The sequence below is a fragment of the Aquarana catesbeiana genome, linkage group LG01 (assembly GCF_042186555.1).
Source record: "Aquarana catesbeiana isolate 2022-GZ linkage group LG01, ASM4218655v1, whole genome shotgun sequence".
Classification (NCBI taxonomy): domain Eukaryota; kingdom Metazoa; phylum Chordata; class Amphibia; order Anura; family Ranidae; genus Aquarana; species Aquarana catesbeiana.
The window spans coordinates 77,047,583-77,063,383 of NC_133324.1; the positions used below are offsets into that span (position 1 = coordinate 77,047,583).

Below are 15,801 nucleotides of genomic sequence, written 5' to 3' on the forward strand. Positions count from 1 at the left end.
AAGAAAAGGAAGGAAAAGAAAAAAAAGAAAGGAAAGGGAAATGGAAAGGAAAAAAAGAAAAGGAAAGGAAGGAAGAGAAAAAAGAAAAGAAAAAGGAAGGATAAACAAGAAAGAAAGGGAAGGAAAGGATGGAAAAGAAAAGAAAGGATGGAAAGGAAAAGAAAGGGAGGGGGGGGGAAAGGAAGGGTAATAAAAAAGAAAGGAAGGAAAAAGACAAAAAGAAAAGGATGAAAAAAAAAGTAAGGATGGAAAAAAAAGAAGGAAAAGAAAAGAAAGGAGGGAAATGAAAAGGAAGGAAAAAAAGAAAAGAAAAGAAAGGAGGGAAAAGAAAAGGAAGGAAAAAGAAAAGAAAGGAGAGGAGAGGAAAGGAAAGGACAGGAGAAAACAGAAAGGAAGGAAAGAAATGGTCAGATTAGTGAGGACTCCGAGGCACACGCAATAAATGCCAAAGAGTCACAGAGCTTTATAGAATGTCCAGAAAGGTAATGCCACCTTAGTGCACTAGATGGCAGTCTTGCTTCACATTAACCCATCAATTTACCCATACACTGAAAATGAAAAAAGAAAAGTCCACAATGTTTGTTTTTATTTTTTGCAAAAAACTACTAAAAACAAGATCCAATATCTGATTTACATAGCTGAGGAAAAGCAGCAATAAAAATGTACAGTCTATTTAGTGTTATTTCACGCATTTCTTTTTTTGTGTCATGTACAAGGCATCTCTGACAATAAACAGAGTTATATAAACAAAATATACAATATAATACAACAGTGATTATGGTAGATCCAATCATACAACAGATCTGTGTCTAGTGAGGAAATTGATTTTACGACAGGTCACAAACTGTATGTTTCTAACGCAGGGCACAATTCATCTTTTATTTTCTGTGACTAATAAATATTCTAAACATGATAGAAATAAGTCTTTTATTTAAACGATCAATCTTGGGGCCTGGAAAACAAAACTTCTGATTGGCTGGGGGCCTCCACCTAGCAAAGCCACCATTTTAATGTCCGTATTCCTTGGGGGAAATGTATTAAGTCTCATGGGTGAATCTGTGAAATTGTTCCCTGGCCAACTTAGGAAATGGTGGGTTGCCATTTCTGGTCACAAAAGAGGAATATTCCGGATGCTAATAGTAAATGTACATTTTGGGATAAACGTTAACGGGGACTCACACTCCACAGCATCTCTTTTGATAATTTTTTCCCCAATAAGTTCTGAGTTATGGTACCCAGTGGTGTTCTCCTAGGTCACCTATGTCCAATGGAAAGGTAGTCACACCTAAGAATTTAATGGTAAACCCAACTAACAAGCATTTTAGTTTTGCCTAATTGCTGGCGAGTCAAATCATATGTTGGGTTCTTCTAAATTTGAGAACTCCAATGGTGAGAGACCCCCGTCAGAACTCCAAGTTCTTCAGAACTGCAGCAGTCATTGCAACGTCAAGTGATGGTGTCACAACCCCCGATGGGTGTAGAATTGGGGAGCGCAGCTTTAGAAGTGACATCTTTTTTATGGCATTGTTGATGGGGCGGAGATTCAAACCAATGTGGGCAATCTCTCCAATGGAGTCCTCAGAAGAATCTGCCATGTGATTTTAATCCACTGATGCTCACCCAAAACCAAGATATGAGATTTGCTTTGAAAGGAATCCTTGACTCATGGACCAGTTTGGAGAACCTTTTTCGGTGAGCCACTGCCCTGGAACTAGCATGGGCCACTTGAGTCAGGGAACCATTATATGGGAAGCCTTTAAGGTGACCCATACTTTAGTCAATCAGGGCCATGTGGTTGGAGATATTGATTGATTGCCTTTAAGTCTTGATGATCCTAAACCTATTCAGATAGTGCAGTCACAGTTGGAGAACTGGGCCAATCATAGAACAAAACCCAAAACAAGATGTCAATTACATCACAACACTGGAACTGAAAGGGAGGGCTAAAAATCAGTTTGTAGGAGGGGCTAGTGCATTATTATTACAACCCATTTGAGCAATCATCTATTATGATGACCCATCTAAACCCAGGCAATAATTGAGCCATGGCAGACAAATCAACAGAGTTGGCTTAGACAGGCATTAGGCAACACACATTCATCACAAGGAGCTTACTGACCATACATTAGAGTACATGTGTGAACCCGTAAGAAACATATAGTGAAATGACTTTTAGTGATTAAATCATGCAGATAATTTAGGGGTTGATGGCTATGAATAAAAATATCTCACTATATGACATATCATCCAGTTTTCATAGAAATACCTTTTCTGTATGGGATCCCTCCATGTGGTGGGGTACCCCTGGCTGCAACTCTAGATTCTCTTACAGCAGATGCTGCCACTCCTGGTAATATCTGGTACTGCAGTTCTTCCAGCTAGATTAACATTAACCTGTTACTTTTACCAGCATATGTAGGACAACTGTCGTTAAAGAAATAGGTTGTCCAATTTCTAAAAATACCAGTTGCCTTGTTGTCATGTGGTATCAAAACTTTCTGGATACCTGACCTACAGCAAGCAGACAGCAAGTACAATTGAAATCTTGGTCAGCATGCTTGTCCTAGGTCAGCGATAGATAAGAACTGATTCCACAGGTTAGCGTGACAATTAGCCGGTTGGCATTTACAGAAGAACTAAGGCCAAAAATTAAGATCAGGCAGCGTATGGTCCTTTCTTATACTCAATGCTTTCTCAACATGCCAAGGGAACCCATGAACTCCAAACACACACACTCTGGAATCTTTATCTCCAACTCAGGCATCTGCCATACTCCTCCCTCCGTCCAATCCAATCCAGGTGCCTCACCTCCAGATAGACACCTGCATTGGTCTAACACATGGTGGAGGGGCGTAGGGCAGGTATAGGTGAGCTAGTGCAACGGTTGAGGAGTCCAGGAAATGATTCCATGGTTCAGGAACTCCCTTAGAACATAGAAGAACATTAACCAGTTATAAATGTAGAAGCAGTGTTATATATAATGGTGAAGGTGACAGGTTTAACTTTAAAGTAACCCTGTTCAAACGCTAAATATCTGTCTTATAAGCCTCTAACAGAAACTGCCACTCTCTCTGACTTCGAGACCATTTAGGAGTTCTTCAGCAGTGACATCATATAAAGTGAAGCTAAATGGCTTCAGAATTATTACATGGGAACTAGCTTAAAACCAATGAGCCTCTGAGACAGCTACTTCGTTTTATGACAGGTTCTTGTTAAGGAATGCTCTGTAAGAGCACAGTGATGGATATTTATCCTCCTGTAAACTATGGTCCTGCTGCTGTCTACATGGGAGCTGTAGGCCGAGGGGGAATCTTTGATGTTCCTATACCAACACTGGATTCACACTTTTTTTTGCTGTGGTACATTGCAGTAATGCCTGCGTTAGCAAGTTGCGATGGCATGCATTTTGAATAACACCCCAATACAGTGGGGCAACGCAACTCCCAACACTCATGTATTGCAGGGCACCACCAGTTGCGCTATGTTGCCATATATGGTATATCTCCCATTTCTTTCGACATTTTGGTGCATTGTCAGCCTCATTCATTTGAATCCTTAAAGTGTTACTAAACCCAGAACTTGCATGCACTATATCTGGTTTCCCACAGTACATGGAAATGCAATAGCTTTAGTAAATATAAACTGCTGTATCAGCAGTATATAAAAGAGTCTTGTGACTTCTAGCAACGTCTGCTTAAGCTTGTAGGAGGAGTTTTCATTCTCCCCTGATCCTGTCTGGACAGTGCCGATTGGCCCTGTGTTGATCACATGCACTCTTCCAAGAAAAAAAGAAAAAAACAACTCTCTAGCAATACACACCAAACTGAGCACGTGCAGGGTGACTCCTAATGCTCTGTTATATTGAGAGATGGGTTGGAGTCAGTTAAAGAAGAGGAGGATCAGAGAAGGCAGGATCACACAGCGTTTATTACACAATGCAGAGGATAAACCCCTTAGGATCCACATGGAGTATAACAAGCATGCTTTACTGCATATACAGACTGCTTTTTACTGTTGTGGGTTTAGTAACACTTTAGCACAATGCACATCACTGCATGGGTGTTAATTCAATACACCACACAGAAAAAGTGTGAACCCAGTCAGGTAAAAAAAAAAAAAAAGACATTTCCATTTGACTGCCATTTTTCCCCAAGGAAAGAGTTACCATTTACCTCCTACAATACAGGCGCTTAGTTTATTGATACAAAGCCATCAGAGAAATAGCCAAGGGCTGTTTGAAACGGAAGACCTCGTAAATCAGCCAGGCTGAGGCGCACTAGTGGTTGGTAAGCGTGCTGAAATGGATACCTATCTGGTTCTACAAGAGCATCTCCTATAACAATCAATGTGTCTCGACATGGCTGATTTGGGATGACTCAGACCCTACATAGCCCTCAGCACAAGTAAATGAGCTGAGGGGTATACATCTTTGGAAAGCGATTGAAAATAATTTAACTCATTCTTAAAGTACCTCCTTAAACTGGTGCAACACTTGATATTTGCTCTATATTAAAAATACTTTCGTTATAAGGTTTAGAGTTAAAACTTTTTTCTATTAGGAAAAATATTATAGCAATTTCAAATTTACACAAAGAAATTAAGGAAATCTTAATTTTCTATAGATACTGAAAATATCAGCATGCTTTAACACTGTAAGTCTTACATAAGGCATAGAACGTGTACAGTGCAGTATGAAAAGCCAACCAGACTTTGAGAACTTTAGACTCTGATTGTTGAGGATAACGGCACCGTGCTCTCTATTGTACACATTTGTATGTGATATTCGTCTTTTTTTTATTACAGTGGTTTTACTTGAGGTTGTAGTTACAGATGTGAGCTACTATTATGGAAAAAATAAGATTTACTTTAACAGCCATATTACAGTACATTATACTCTGTTAAAACTATTACCACTTCTATGTTGTATTCTCTTTAAAATAAAACTATCTTAGGTGAATCTAGATTAGTGCTCTATATAAAACATATATGGCAAATAGTTTTATGGGGGAACGGTGAAGAAGTGGTAGAAAAATGTGCAAGTGGTGAATTAGGAATCACCTGCAATATGACAAACTGGACAGCAGGTGGAGCTAGTCAGGCAATTATTCAAGTATGACTCCCATAAAAGACTAAGGGGCTTTTTCTTACTGTGCGCTCAATATGTACAATTCGCAAAGGTCTGAAGCGATTTGTTTTCTACAATATTTTGCCGCTTTTTACATAATTATCACAGCAAAACCCAATTATCCTTCTCAATAAAAAAAGCAAAAAATTAACCTTTTCACCTGTCTTAAGTTCTGAAATGTTGCCTTTCTTTTGCAGTCCTTGACCTTCAGATGTGACCCATTAAGTCCAATGGTGGCAATTATTCTCAGAGGCGTTTTATTTATTTTTTTAGCGCTTTTTGTTTGCCTCCTTACAAATTCACAGGTTTATAAACTGGTAGAAAACCAGCTATGAACAATGACAAAAGGACGGTGATATCTGGAGCAATTAAATGCTAGATTTTGCCAGGTTTATGTGTTTTTTTTTGCTTGAAATTGTTCATAAACTAAGATAGTGCTGTACGGCCAGATCTGCCACTGAGAAAAGTGGGTGAAAGACTTGACAGGCTACTTGAATGGAGAAATGCCCACCCACACGGTCTAGTTACCCTGACCCTGATTCACCGATGCCAATCCGCCACATCCCTTGCCTATGTGCAGCCAAGATTAACCCCTTCCTTAGTGAGAATTCTCTGTTCTGCCAAGACAGAACTTTTTTTTTTAGGATGGTTTCTCCATCCAAATGCATACTTATCTTGGATTAAAGTAAAGTTGTCTCTTAAAACCTATGGGGTTTATCCCTTAACTATCTCCACTCAATAAATTACAAATCATCTTTTAGTTTTACCACTGGCTGAAAAAGCTGTCTGCCAACTGTTAAGCCCACCTCAAACCATGCCTTTGTAAAGATTTCCCACCCAGGTGCATACTCCCCCTTACAGGTAGACTGTCTCTTGAAACAGATATGGTTTATCCTTGAACAGCTATCTCCACTCAGTAAAATGACAGAAAGCATCTTACACCTTTACCATTGGCTGAAATACAGTAGCTGCCTGCCAAACTGTTATAGCCAACCTTAAATTATACCCTCTTAAAGATTTTCCACCCAATGGCATACTTCCCTTGAATACTGCTAGTTGTCTCTTAAAACAGGCGCGGCTTATTTTTAACAGCTATTTTCACTCAACAAATCAAAGAAAGCTGCTCTTACAGTTTTACAATTGGCTCAATGGCTGCTCGTCAGCTGTTAAACTGTTATAGCCAAATGAAAAACCATGCTTTTTCCAACTTCCACCCAGTTGCACACTTCCCTTGACAGATAAGTTGCCTCCTGAAACAGATGCAATTTGTTCCTTAACAAAATCAGCCATTTCATTCACTGTCAGTAACATGAGATCTGTTCACCTAGCTCCCAGGATGCATTCTCATAAAATATTGGTTTAGCAAATAACTTACTACTTGGAGCTTGGTAGGTAGTTTTTAAAGTCTACTCGTCAACTTAGTAAACCCATTATTGGTGGTTGGCACTGCATAGCACCAAACGTTATGTAATGCAAAGATTGATGTAGTTAAATATTAAAAAAAACTTTTCTGGCTCATGTATTCTTCTCACTGCATACTATATCACATGTTCTTCCATGGCACCACAGCTATGTTGTATGGTCATATCACAGACCCCAATAGCTCAGTCCTGTACAGTTAGGCCACCATTCTCCTCTATGGATAGAGCCAGAAAGAGAATTTATATCAGATACATGATCAGAAACACTGAGGTTTGATCCTCATACTGCAGTCCTATGCTTCCTGATCAACAACTGCACAGGTCCCTCTGGAACCGACTTAATGATATTCCAGGCGTCATAGTGCATGAGGCCAATCAAGGTTTTCCCACCAATTGAAATGATTTCATCTCCAACTTCTATTCTTCTTGCTTGCTCAGCAGCGCCACCTATAAAACAAAACAGAAGTAAAGCTCAGTTTTACATCACTCGTAATAGATTTATTAGTATCAATCAATTACAGACGTACACTTTCATATCTTAGGGTTCTGTAAGGGACATACACAGAGATTACATGAAATGTTTGCAATAAGTACATAACATGTATAAACCAGGGGCAGACCTACCAATGGGCACGATCCTCCTGTTCGTAAATGCCAGTGACAGTTAAAGGCTGCCAGTAAAAAATATGGCTGTGATGCTCGGCTCAGAACAGAGAGCAGCCCTTGATGTCCTATTGGATGAAACGCAGCAGGGAGGAGACACTAGTGCCACGCAAGAGGCCACGGTCCAATACTGGGTCAGCGGTGGCACCCACTGTCATGTTTTTTACGATTTTTTTTATTTTGGCTTTCAACAAATATATACCAATAAATACTACAGTATGGAGACTTCATCTTGTTCCCGATGAGCTTTATTTACCACAGCTACATCTGGATGTTGCAAGTTGCTGAACAGCCCTCCCCACAACTGATGGCGGATCTACACTGAGTGCGTGTTTGCTGCTGTAATGGCATCCAGCTTTTCAGGTGAGTGTCCATTTCACAGGGGTGCAACGCATGATTTTGGAGCACTGTACTGGATCACCTCTTCACTTTTCAAGTCATCACCAATTATCATGGGACTGTGCTTTTACATTATAATTTTTTATTTTGTATTATATTGTTTTTTATTGTCGATTTTCATTCAAGATTGGACTTCTATATATATTTTTTCACTCTAGCACTTTTTTGGACTTTATTTCAATGTGCTGTCTATTTATAACACAGTATTCACATGTCATTGCTGTTCATTTACTCCTGGCGCTATATACTTTTTCTTAAGATTTTTCAAGTTTGGTATATTATTCATTTATGTCATCTGCCACCCCACCACAGCACAGAGATGCACCTTTTTTATTTCAGAACTGTGCATGCCTAGCAGAGGATAGTGTCTGGGCATGTTGTGACGTCATGGTGCAGCCGCAGCCTCATGTGCGGGTCTGCGGGATGGGAGCAAGGCAAGGCGGGAGCGGGACTGTCACTTCTGTTTGGATTGGAGTGGACCGAAGGGACCACCTGACATGGAGATGTTATTGTGACTCAGGAGGGGACATGTCGTGTCGGTGAGGTGTCATCTGTGCTGCTGTACACTGCTGTCAGTGTCACTGTGAGAGTCAATTTCATGCGCGTGCGCCTGGTCGGAAATGAGATGATGTTGATATTCGATGAGCTTAAAAGTAGATACGGCCTTCCCAAAACTCACACTTGTTCCATTTTCTCTTTAGGCATGCTTTCTCTGCCTAATTTGGATCTTCCAATCTGGAGGTGCAGGTTAGGGGCCTGGAGTCGCTGCTCAGAGCTAAAGATCTACCTAAAGCCCTGTCCATTATTTATAAGAAATTATTCACGGGTACTACCACGGTTTTGGCCTCCTGTCATGCTGCATGGTTGTCGGATTTCCCGCAGCTGGACAGTGATGATTGGGACGATGTATGGAGCACCTCGTTTGCTAGATTGGTGTCGGCACGTGTCACTTGATACAGTTCAAGTTCCTCCATAGGATATACTACACTCCTGCTAAACTATCTAGGATATTCCCTGCTCATCCTTCGAACTGTTGGAGGTGCGATGCCCCTGGAGCAGATTTTCTGCACATTTTTTGGCATTGCACGCACATCCGGTAGTTCTGGGTGGAGGTGGTGGACTGTGTCGGGTCGGTCACGACGATCACTATAAGACCATCTATAGAGGTCTTTCTGTTAGGCCTGGTAGATACGTTGGTACCCAAGCAGGTAACTCACACTTTGCTCACCCTGCTCCTGTATTATGCAGGCAAAATTATTATTTTGTCCTGGAAGAAACCGATGGCCCCCACCATAATGGCCTGGAAGGCACTCATAAATAAGGCTTTGCCGTTGTATGAAGCCACATATCTAAATAGAGGGGTACCTGATAAGTTTAACCACTTCCCGCCTGGCCTATAGCAGAATGACGGCCGGGCGGTGGTTCAGTTATCCTGACTGGGCGTCATATGACGTCCAGCAGGATAACTACCTGCGATTGGTGGTGTGGTGTGGTGTATCAGTCTGACACACCGCTACACCGATCTCAGTAAAGAGCCTCTGATGGAGGCTCTTTACCACATGATCAGCCGTGTCCACGGCTGATCAAGATTTAAACAGGAAGAGCCGTTTATCGGCTTTTCCTCACTTGTGTCTGACGGGGGGGTCTGCGCTGATTTTTTATCAGCACAGCCCCCCGTGGATGCCCACACTGAACCACCAGGGATGCCACCAGGACCACCAGGGAAGCCCCCAGGACCACCAGGGAAGCCCCCAACACGTGGATGGCCAGGTATGTCCCCCACGGCCACCAGGGATGCCACAGTGTGCCCAATATATGCCAATCAGTGCCCACAAATGGTGCCAGTCAGTGCCCATTATGAAAGCCTGCCAGATCAGTGATGCCCAGCAGTGCCTACCATCAGTGCCCATCAGTGTCGCCTATCAGTGCCCAACATCAGTGCCCAACATCAGTGCCCATCATCAGTGCCACCTTATCAGTGCCCGTCAGTGCAGCCTCATCAGTGCCCGCCATTGAATGAGAAAACTTATTTACAACATTTTATAACAGAAACAAAGAAAAACTTATTTTTTTCCTAAATTTTCGGTCTTTTTTTATTTGCGAAAAAAATAAAAACCCCAGCAGTGATCAAATACCACCAAAAAAAAGCTACATTTGTGGGAACAAAACGATTAAAAAAAATTTTTGGGTAGTGTTGCATGACCGCGCAATTGTCATTCAAAATGTGACAGCGCTGACAGCTAAAAATTGGTTTGGGCAGGAAGGGGGTACAAGTGCCTGGTATTGAAGTGGTTAAAAAGGTATGGGGTTGTTGGATAGAAAATAGCTCCACAGTGTCTACTTAATTGCCCCCTGGTTAGGGGACCCCCCCCCCCTTTTTTTTTTTTTTTAGTTGCGGTAAGATGCTGGGCCTATGTGGGTCTTGATGAGTGCTTTGAAATCTAGTGTTGGCTGCTGTACTTATGTTGTATGTAATATATATATTTATATTTATTATTCTTCTTTTTTCATTATTTGCTCTGAGAAGATTGCTGCTTTCATTTATCTGGGAGCTACATTGTACACTGGTGCTGTTGAATGGTAGTGCTGAATGCTTACTAAGTTTTTTATGTTTGTAACTTTTATGTGAAAAACTTCTAATAAAAAGAATTAAAAATGAAAAAAAAAAATGTTGTATTTGCTGTACCAGTACATTTTGGGTGTATTGTGTTGTAATGGTACGGTCTCCCTTTATATTGTAAAGCACTGTGCAAACTGTTGGCGCTATATAAATCCTGTATAATAATAACGTATAAGCCCAGGGGTGGTGTGCGTGGCAACCATTGCGGTTATCCTAGATTTGAGGAGTGGGCTGCTCTCACCCCCAGATAGGACTACTAAACCATAGGACACTACTACTACTATTGATGTATGGTGTATAATGCCTCGGGTGGCTGTAGTAAATGATGTTTCTGCAAGTTTAATATTTATTTATCTTGGGTAAAATATATGAAGCAATACTTAGGGCTGAATTCATTTTATAGGTCTATTTTATGTCCATGCCTATATGCTTCTAATATGCATTTTAATGTTCTTATTTATTTAAGGTCAGAGCATAACTAAAGAACTGTAAAATACAAAGCAAAACATTTGGGATTTTTTATAAAATGTTTTTAGGTAATAAACAGTGCCAGATTTATAGGGGGGCAAAGAAGTCAATTGCCCCGGGCCCCAGAATTCCTTTATAAAAAATGGCAAAAATGTAAAAGGTGTTAAGCCTGACTTCAGGAGACAAAGAAAGGAATGAGGGCTTCTGGAAGATTTTTTCACATTTCGCCTTCTCATATTGTTTTAACATGACTGTGTCACAGAATTTATTGCCTTGTTTATGAGAGACAAGTGGGTGGGACAAGTGAAAGGTTTGAAACATTTTTGGAAAGTGCCAGGTAACAGCCCCAACCCCAGCATGTGGGAGTGAAGTTAACGCAGGGCTCGACAAATCCCAGGTGCCAGGTCGCTATGGCCACTAAAAATTGCATCCTGGCGCCTGGGCTTTTGTCAGCCCATTCACTGTTGCAGGGATGCACAATCTGTATTGCCCGACGCTCGGGACATGCAGTTCTAGGCACTGGGCAGGTGTTTTTCTACATGTAGCCCTGCTGCAGGGCTCACTTGTCAGGAGGAAGCATTTGGGCGGCTCTGCTGCCACCTGATTGCTTCCACACATGCGGGTAAAATTCGCCTGGCTATGTATTCCGGCCTCCGCTTGCCCATCTGCGGGCCTGGGACCAGCATAGGGAGTGCCACAGGGTAGAGGGGAAGGAGGAGAGCGGACGCACGTCCCATCTTGTTTCTGACCCAGAAGCGACGTGTATGATGTCCTTTCTGGGTTCCTGTTGACAGTTTCCCCGGCCAGGAAAGAATGTAAAGCATTGCATTAGATTCAGTGGAGCACAGAGGAGACATGCAGAGTATTTTACACCCCGAATGTCTCATTAAAGAGAATCTGTGTCACCAAAACAACATCACATGGAGACTTTGTAAAAAGTTAAGTAAAAAAAATGATTTTGTTAATTGTAAAAAATGTAAGTTACACCCAAGCACATAAAATCGCCGCCCCCCCCCTAAAAAAAATTTGAAACCCCCCACCCCATATATGCGCACGTACAAACGTAAATGCACGCGTTGGGGCGCCTGCATATGAAAACAGATTGCGATACACATGCTAAATGCCTCGCGCGTGAACAAATTGGCTCCTAACTTTTGGCGCCTAGATTCAAAGCAAATTTGTCAAGCTCTGAGCTTTCACAGTGAAAAACATGAGACAGAAGCTCACTCTTTTGCTTGCCCCTGATTGGGTCAGGGGGTGAATCTGACACTCCCAGATCTTGAATAGCGTAAAACTTTTTTTTTTTCTAATTAACAATTTTTATAGAATTTTTCAACATATTAAAAGAATAAAGATGATAATGAACCAGGGACATCATATAAAATCCATAATAAAGCAACCATCTAACAGAGATATATAGCTAGAGGATATGCATAAGTCACAATAGCAAAACATCTGTGAAAAATGACAATGGTAAAGGAGATGAAGCATATTAACCGGTCTACGTGAGCTCAAGCCATTGGACACTGTCCCCCAAATGGGTTGGTCAGCAAGGCATAGGGACAGTGCCCAAAGCATTGTACGATGTCAATAGCGTAAAACTTTGTTAGCAACAGGCGTAGGGTTTATCATTCATTTCACTTTTTTGTCACATAATTTTCTAAGTAGAGGGGGTCCCCCAACTTGAAGTACCCCAGCCCCCCCCCAGGTCTAAATCCGGGACTAGTAATAAAGATAGTTATAACACACATATGGAAAGAAAGACCTAAAGAGGGTTCTGTCTTTTTAGACTTGTATTTGAAGGCGCAAGATTTGGTGCTTTCCTCCTGCGGGCCTTCAGCTTACATCCTGCTTTACTGTGAAAAGCTGCTCTATGCCTTCTTTTCTAGACTTTGATGTTGCTACTTCCGCCAAGTCTAGGCTATTGGCCTGTCAGAGTATGGAAATCATGCATTGGAAGCGTCTTGTTTGCAGCAAAACAGCTTTACTTTTATGGAGGATATCTTCATCATTGAACAGGAAGAAGAAGTATACAAGAACACAGTGAGGAAAGATAAACACTTCCTCTCATTACATTACTATAGAATACATATTATAACAGTGCAGTGCCACCTGCTGACTAGAAAGGTATAATGCATACAGTATATATGGTTAGTTTATATAAGCAACTTTGCTGTTGTTCTTTCAACACCCCTTCTCAACAGCATGTGTGCTGTCAAATTATATTCAGCTCTTCTCTCCCTCCACCCTCCTTTTACTCCCTTCTTTGTCCATTCACCTACCCCTTGTACCTGGCTTAGTCCTGGGTAATCTATCACACCTGATTATTAATATGCATTATTTGTCGTAGTGTACCCCTCCTGGGTCATACTGGCCACCGGGATGCAAGGCTTCACGGTACATTGTTCTGTTATAAATAGTTGCACAGTTGTTGGTATTTGATTCTCTGCTCTAGGTCTCTCATGTCATAGCTATATATGCCATACATGTCGTGTTAGCGAATGGCTATTTTCAAACCCATTCTGTTTTAGATGGCCCATCTATGCCATGTTATACTAAGTCTGTCGGCATTTGGAAGTTTTTACGAGACCAAATCGTTGTCTGAATATGCCCTTTTACCATTTTTCTTTTTTTGATTGTAAACTGCAACTTTTTGAAAATAAAAGAATTACAAAAAAATTATATTCAGCTTCTTCTGGAAATAAATTATGACGTTCCTTCAACAAAGGCTTGGTGAGTGCATCAGCAGTCATCTCCTCTGACGGGCAATATTGAAGGTCAATAACACCTTGCTCTTGTTTATCCCTCAGTAGGTGATACTTGACATCGATGTGTTTGGTCCTAGGATTGACCTTTCTGATTGTGTAAGCTATTTACATCCCTGGTTGACTTCAAAAATGGGAATTAGTTTTGATACGTCTATCCCAAGGTCCACAAAAAGGTGATGAATCCATATCATTTGACATGTGTGTGCTGCTGCAAAGTACTTTGCTTCAGTTGAAGATAGAGCGCCAGTTGCTTGCTTTCGACTAGACTCACTTATGGTCGAAACTGGAAGGAGAATCCACTTGTGGATTTATGGTCTGTGCAGTCCCCGGCCCAATCAGCATCCACATATACGACCAGTTTTGGATCGGATGTTGCTGGTAACCGTAAGTTCATCTTAATTGTTCCTTTGAGGTATTGTATCACTCTTCTTATTGCGTTCCAGTCACGCTGACAGGGAGCTGAGTCTTTCCTGCATAGTATACCCACTGCTGCGGCCATGTCTGGTCTTGTCACAGTGGCAACATATAGCAGCCTACCGATTGCTCTGGATGCATGTCATTGTTGGGTAGCAAGTTTCGGCCTCATTGCTCTTTAGCTTGGCTCCATAAGAGTTTTCACTTCCTTTGCATCTTGCATATGGAATTGTTCCAAGATTTCTGAGATTGGTTGAGAAGATAACTTCCATCTTCTTCTCTCTCTATTTGGATTCCCAGATAGTAGCTAATGTTCCCTAGCTCTTTGATTTTCGACATTTTCTTTCAGCTTGTGAACATGGCCTACTTTAGCCTGCTCCAACTGAGGCCTTTCCTCCAGTGTTATATATATTGACTTTGTATATCTGTACAATTGTTACCAGTTATGTTTTCATGGTTCAGATTTGCTGATGACCTGCATCTGGCATGCTTTGTCTTTTCTTGACTTATATCTCTGTATCGTATATTGATATACTTAAATACAATATTTGAAAAAAGCTGCTCTATGCTACCACGAGAGGGCGTTCTTTTGACGGGTGAAGGAGTCTTCTGGGAATAATTTCTTCACAGCAAAGTGGGGTGTAAATGGATCTCTAAAAAGCCTGAAGGCCAGGCTGCTTGAAAATGGATTTCCTGTAGCGGTAACCAAACATTTTCTTTGAGGATGCAAGAAAGGGTAAGAAAAATTAATAGCACTTATATTCTAACAGCCTCCTTGTTTTAAAAACCTGTTTCTTAATTAGAACAGAGATTTTCTTTTCAGGCAAAGTGTAGCTGAATGTGTTTTATTCATCACTTTTCAATGTGGAATGATAATTGCCCTGGCCATTCTTTCCTAGCACTCCTAATAAGTAATTAGTGTTCTTAATCGCGTTCTTAATCTCTCCCAGTCTGCGCAGAAATGCGCTAATTAATTTCATTAGTTGCAGTGTAGCCTGTAGAAAATATTATGTTACTAATTGCAGTCCAAGCACGGTGTGATGTCATCTGGAATAACATCTCTCAGTATTAATTCCTGCTCTTTGCACCAAGGCAGAAAGTAAAATACGTAGTTTATACCACTGATGGGCTGGTAACACTGAGTTTTCCATAAGCCTGATGTATTAAATAATGTTCTATGTGGAGAAACAGTTATAGGCAAGACGGTCATTAATCACATCAGACCCCCCCAGAGTTAGAAGGGGCTGTTGTGTAATATGGAGAAAGCACACAGGTTTTCGGGAATTTGGATGATTTCCCAAGTTACATATCACAGAATTCCATTGTCAAAGTATACACTATTCTTCACTGTACATCGCACAGCACCAAATGGGAAGGTCACAAACTGTGCATGGCTTAAAGTTGCTTAGTGGTTAGCACTTACACCTCTCATCACTGGGGTCATCAATTCCAGTCCCACCCTGAGCAATACCTGTATGGAGTTTGCATGTCCTCCCTGTGCTTTTGTTGGTTTCTTCGGGATTCTCTGTTCTTCCCTTATACTCCAAAGTAGTAATTATAAGCAGGGTGGTCATTAACCGTCTGAACAGCGGCACTTTTACTCCCTTCCTGCCCAGGCTAATTGAAAATTGCACGGTCATGCAACACTATCCACATTCAATTTTTATCTGTGCCCACCCAGATTTCAGTTCTGCCCTCCCATCAGGTTGGCCCTCCCTTGGATGTTGTGCCCGGCCGGCTGCCACTGAGCTCCTTCCCCCACACTCAGGACCGGGACAAGGAGATGGCAGGCTGGAGCACAGAGAAGAAGAGGTAGAAAGGAAAGAGCTGGGAGGAGGTGCGCTGTCTCCTGTCAGAAGAGCGTTCATCTATACAGCACATGAGACAGGATCGCTCTTACTGTAGGTCCCATTGCACTGTATA

At 41.4% G+C, this 15,801-nt stretch overlaps 1 protein-coding gene across 2 annotated transcripts in view; it reads right to left on the bottom strand.

Annotated features, from left to right (window-relative positions):
- Positions 1–569: 569 nt before the first annotated feature.
- The window catches only part of PDZD2 (PDZ domain containing 2), a 496,705-nt gene continuing 481,473 nt past the window's right edge, over positions 570–15,801 (bottom strand). For both annotated transcript variants that reach the window (XM_073620669.1, XM_073620675.1), the window contains one exon: positions 570–6,993. In XM_073620669.1, coding sequence (XP_073476770.1) covers positions 6,827–6,993 — 167 coding nt within the window. In that variant the 3' untranslated portion in view covers positions 570–6,826. The remainder of the gene's footprint in view (positions 6,994–15,801) is intronic.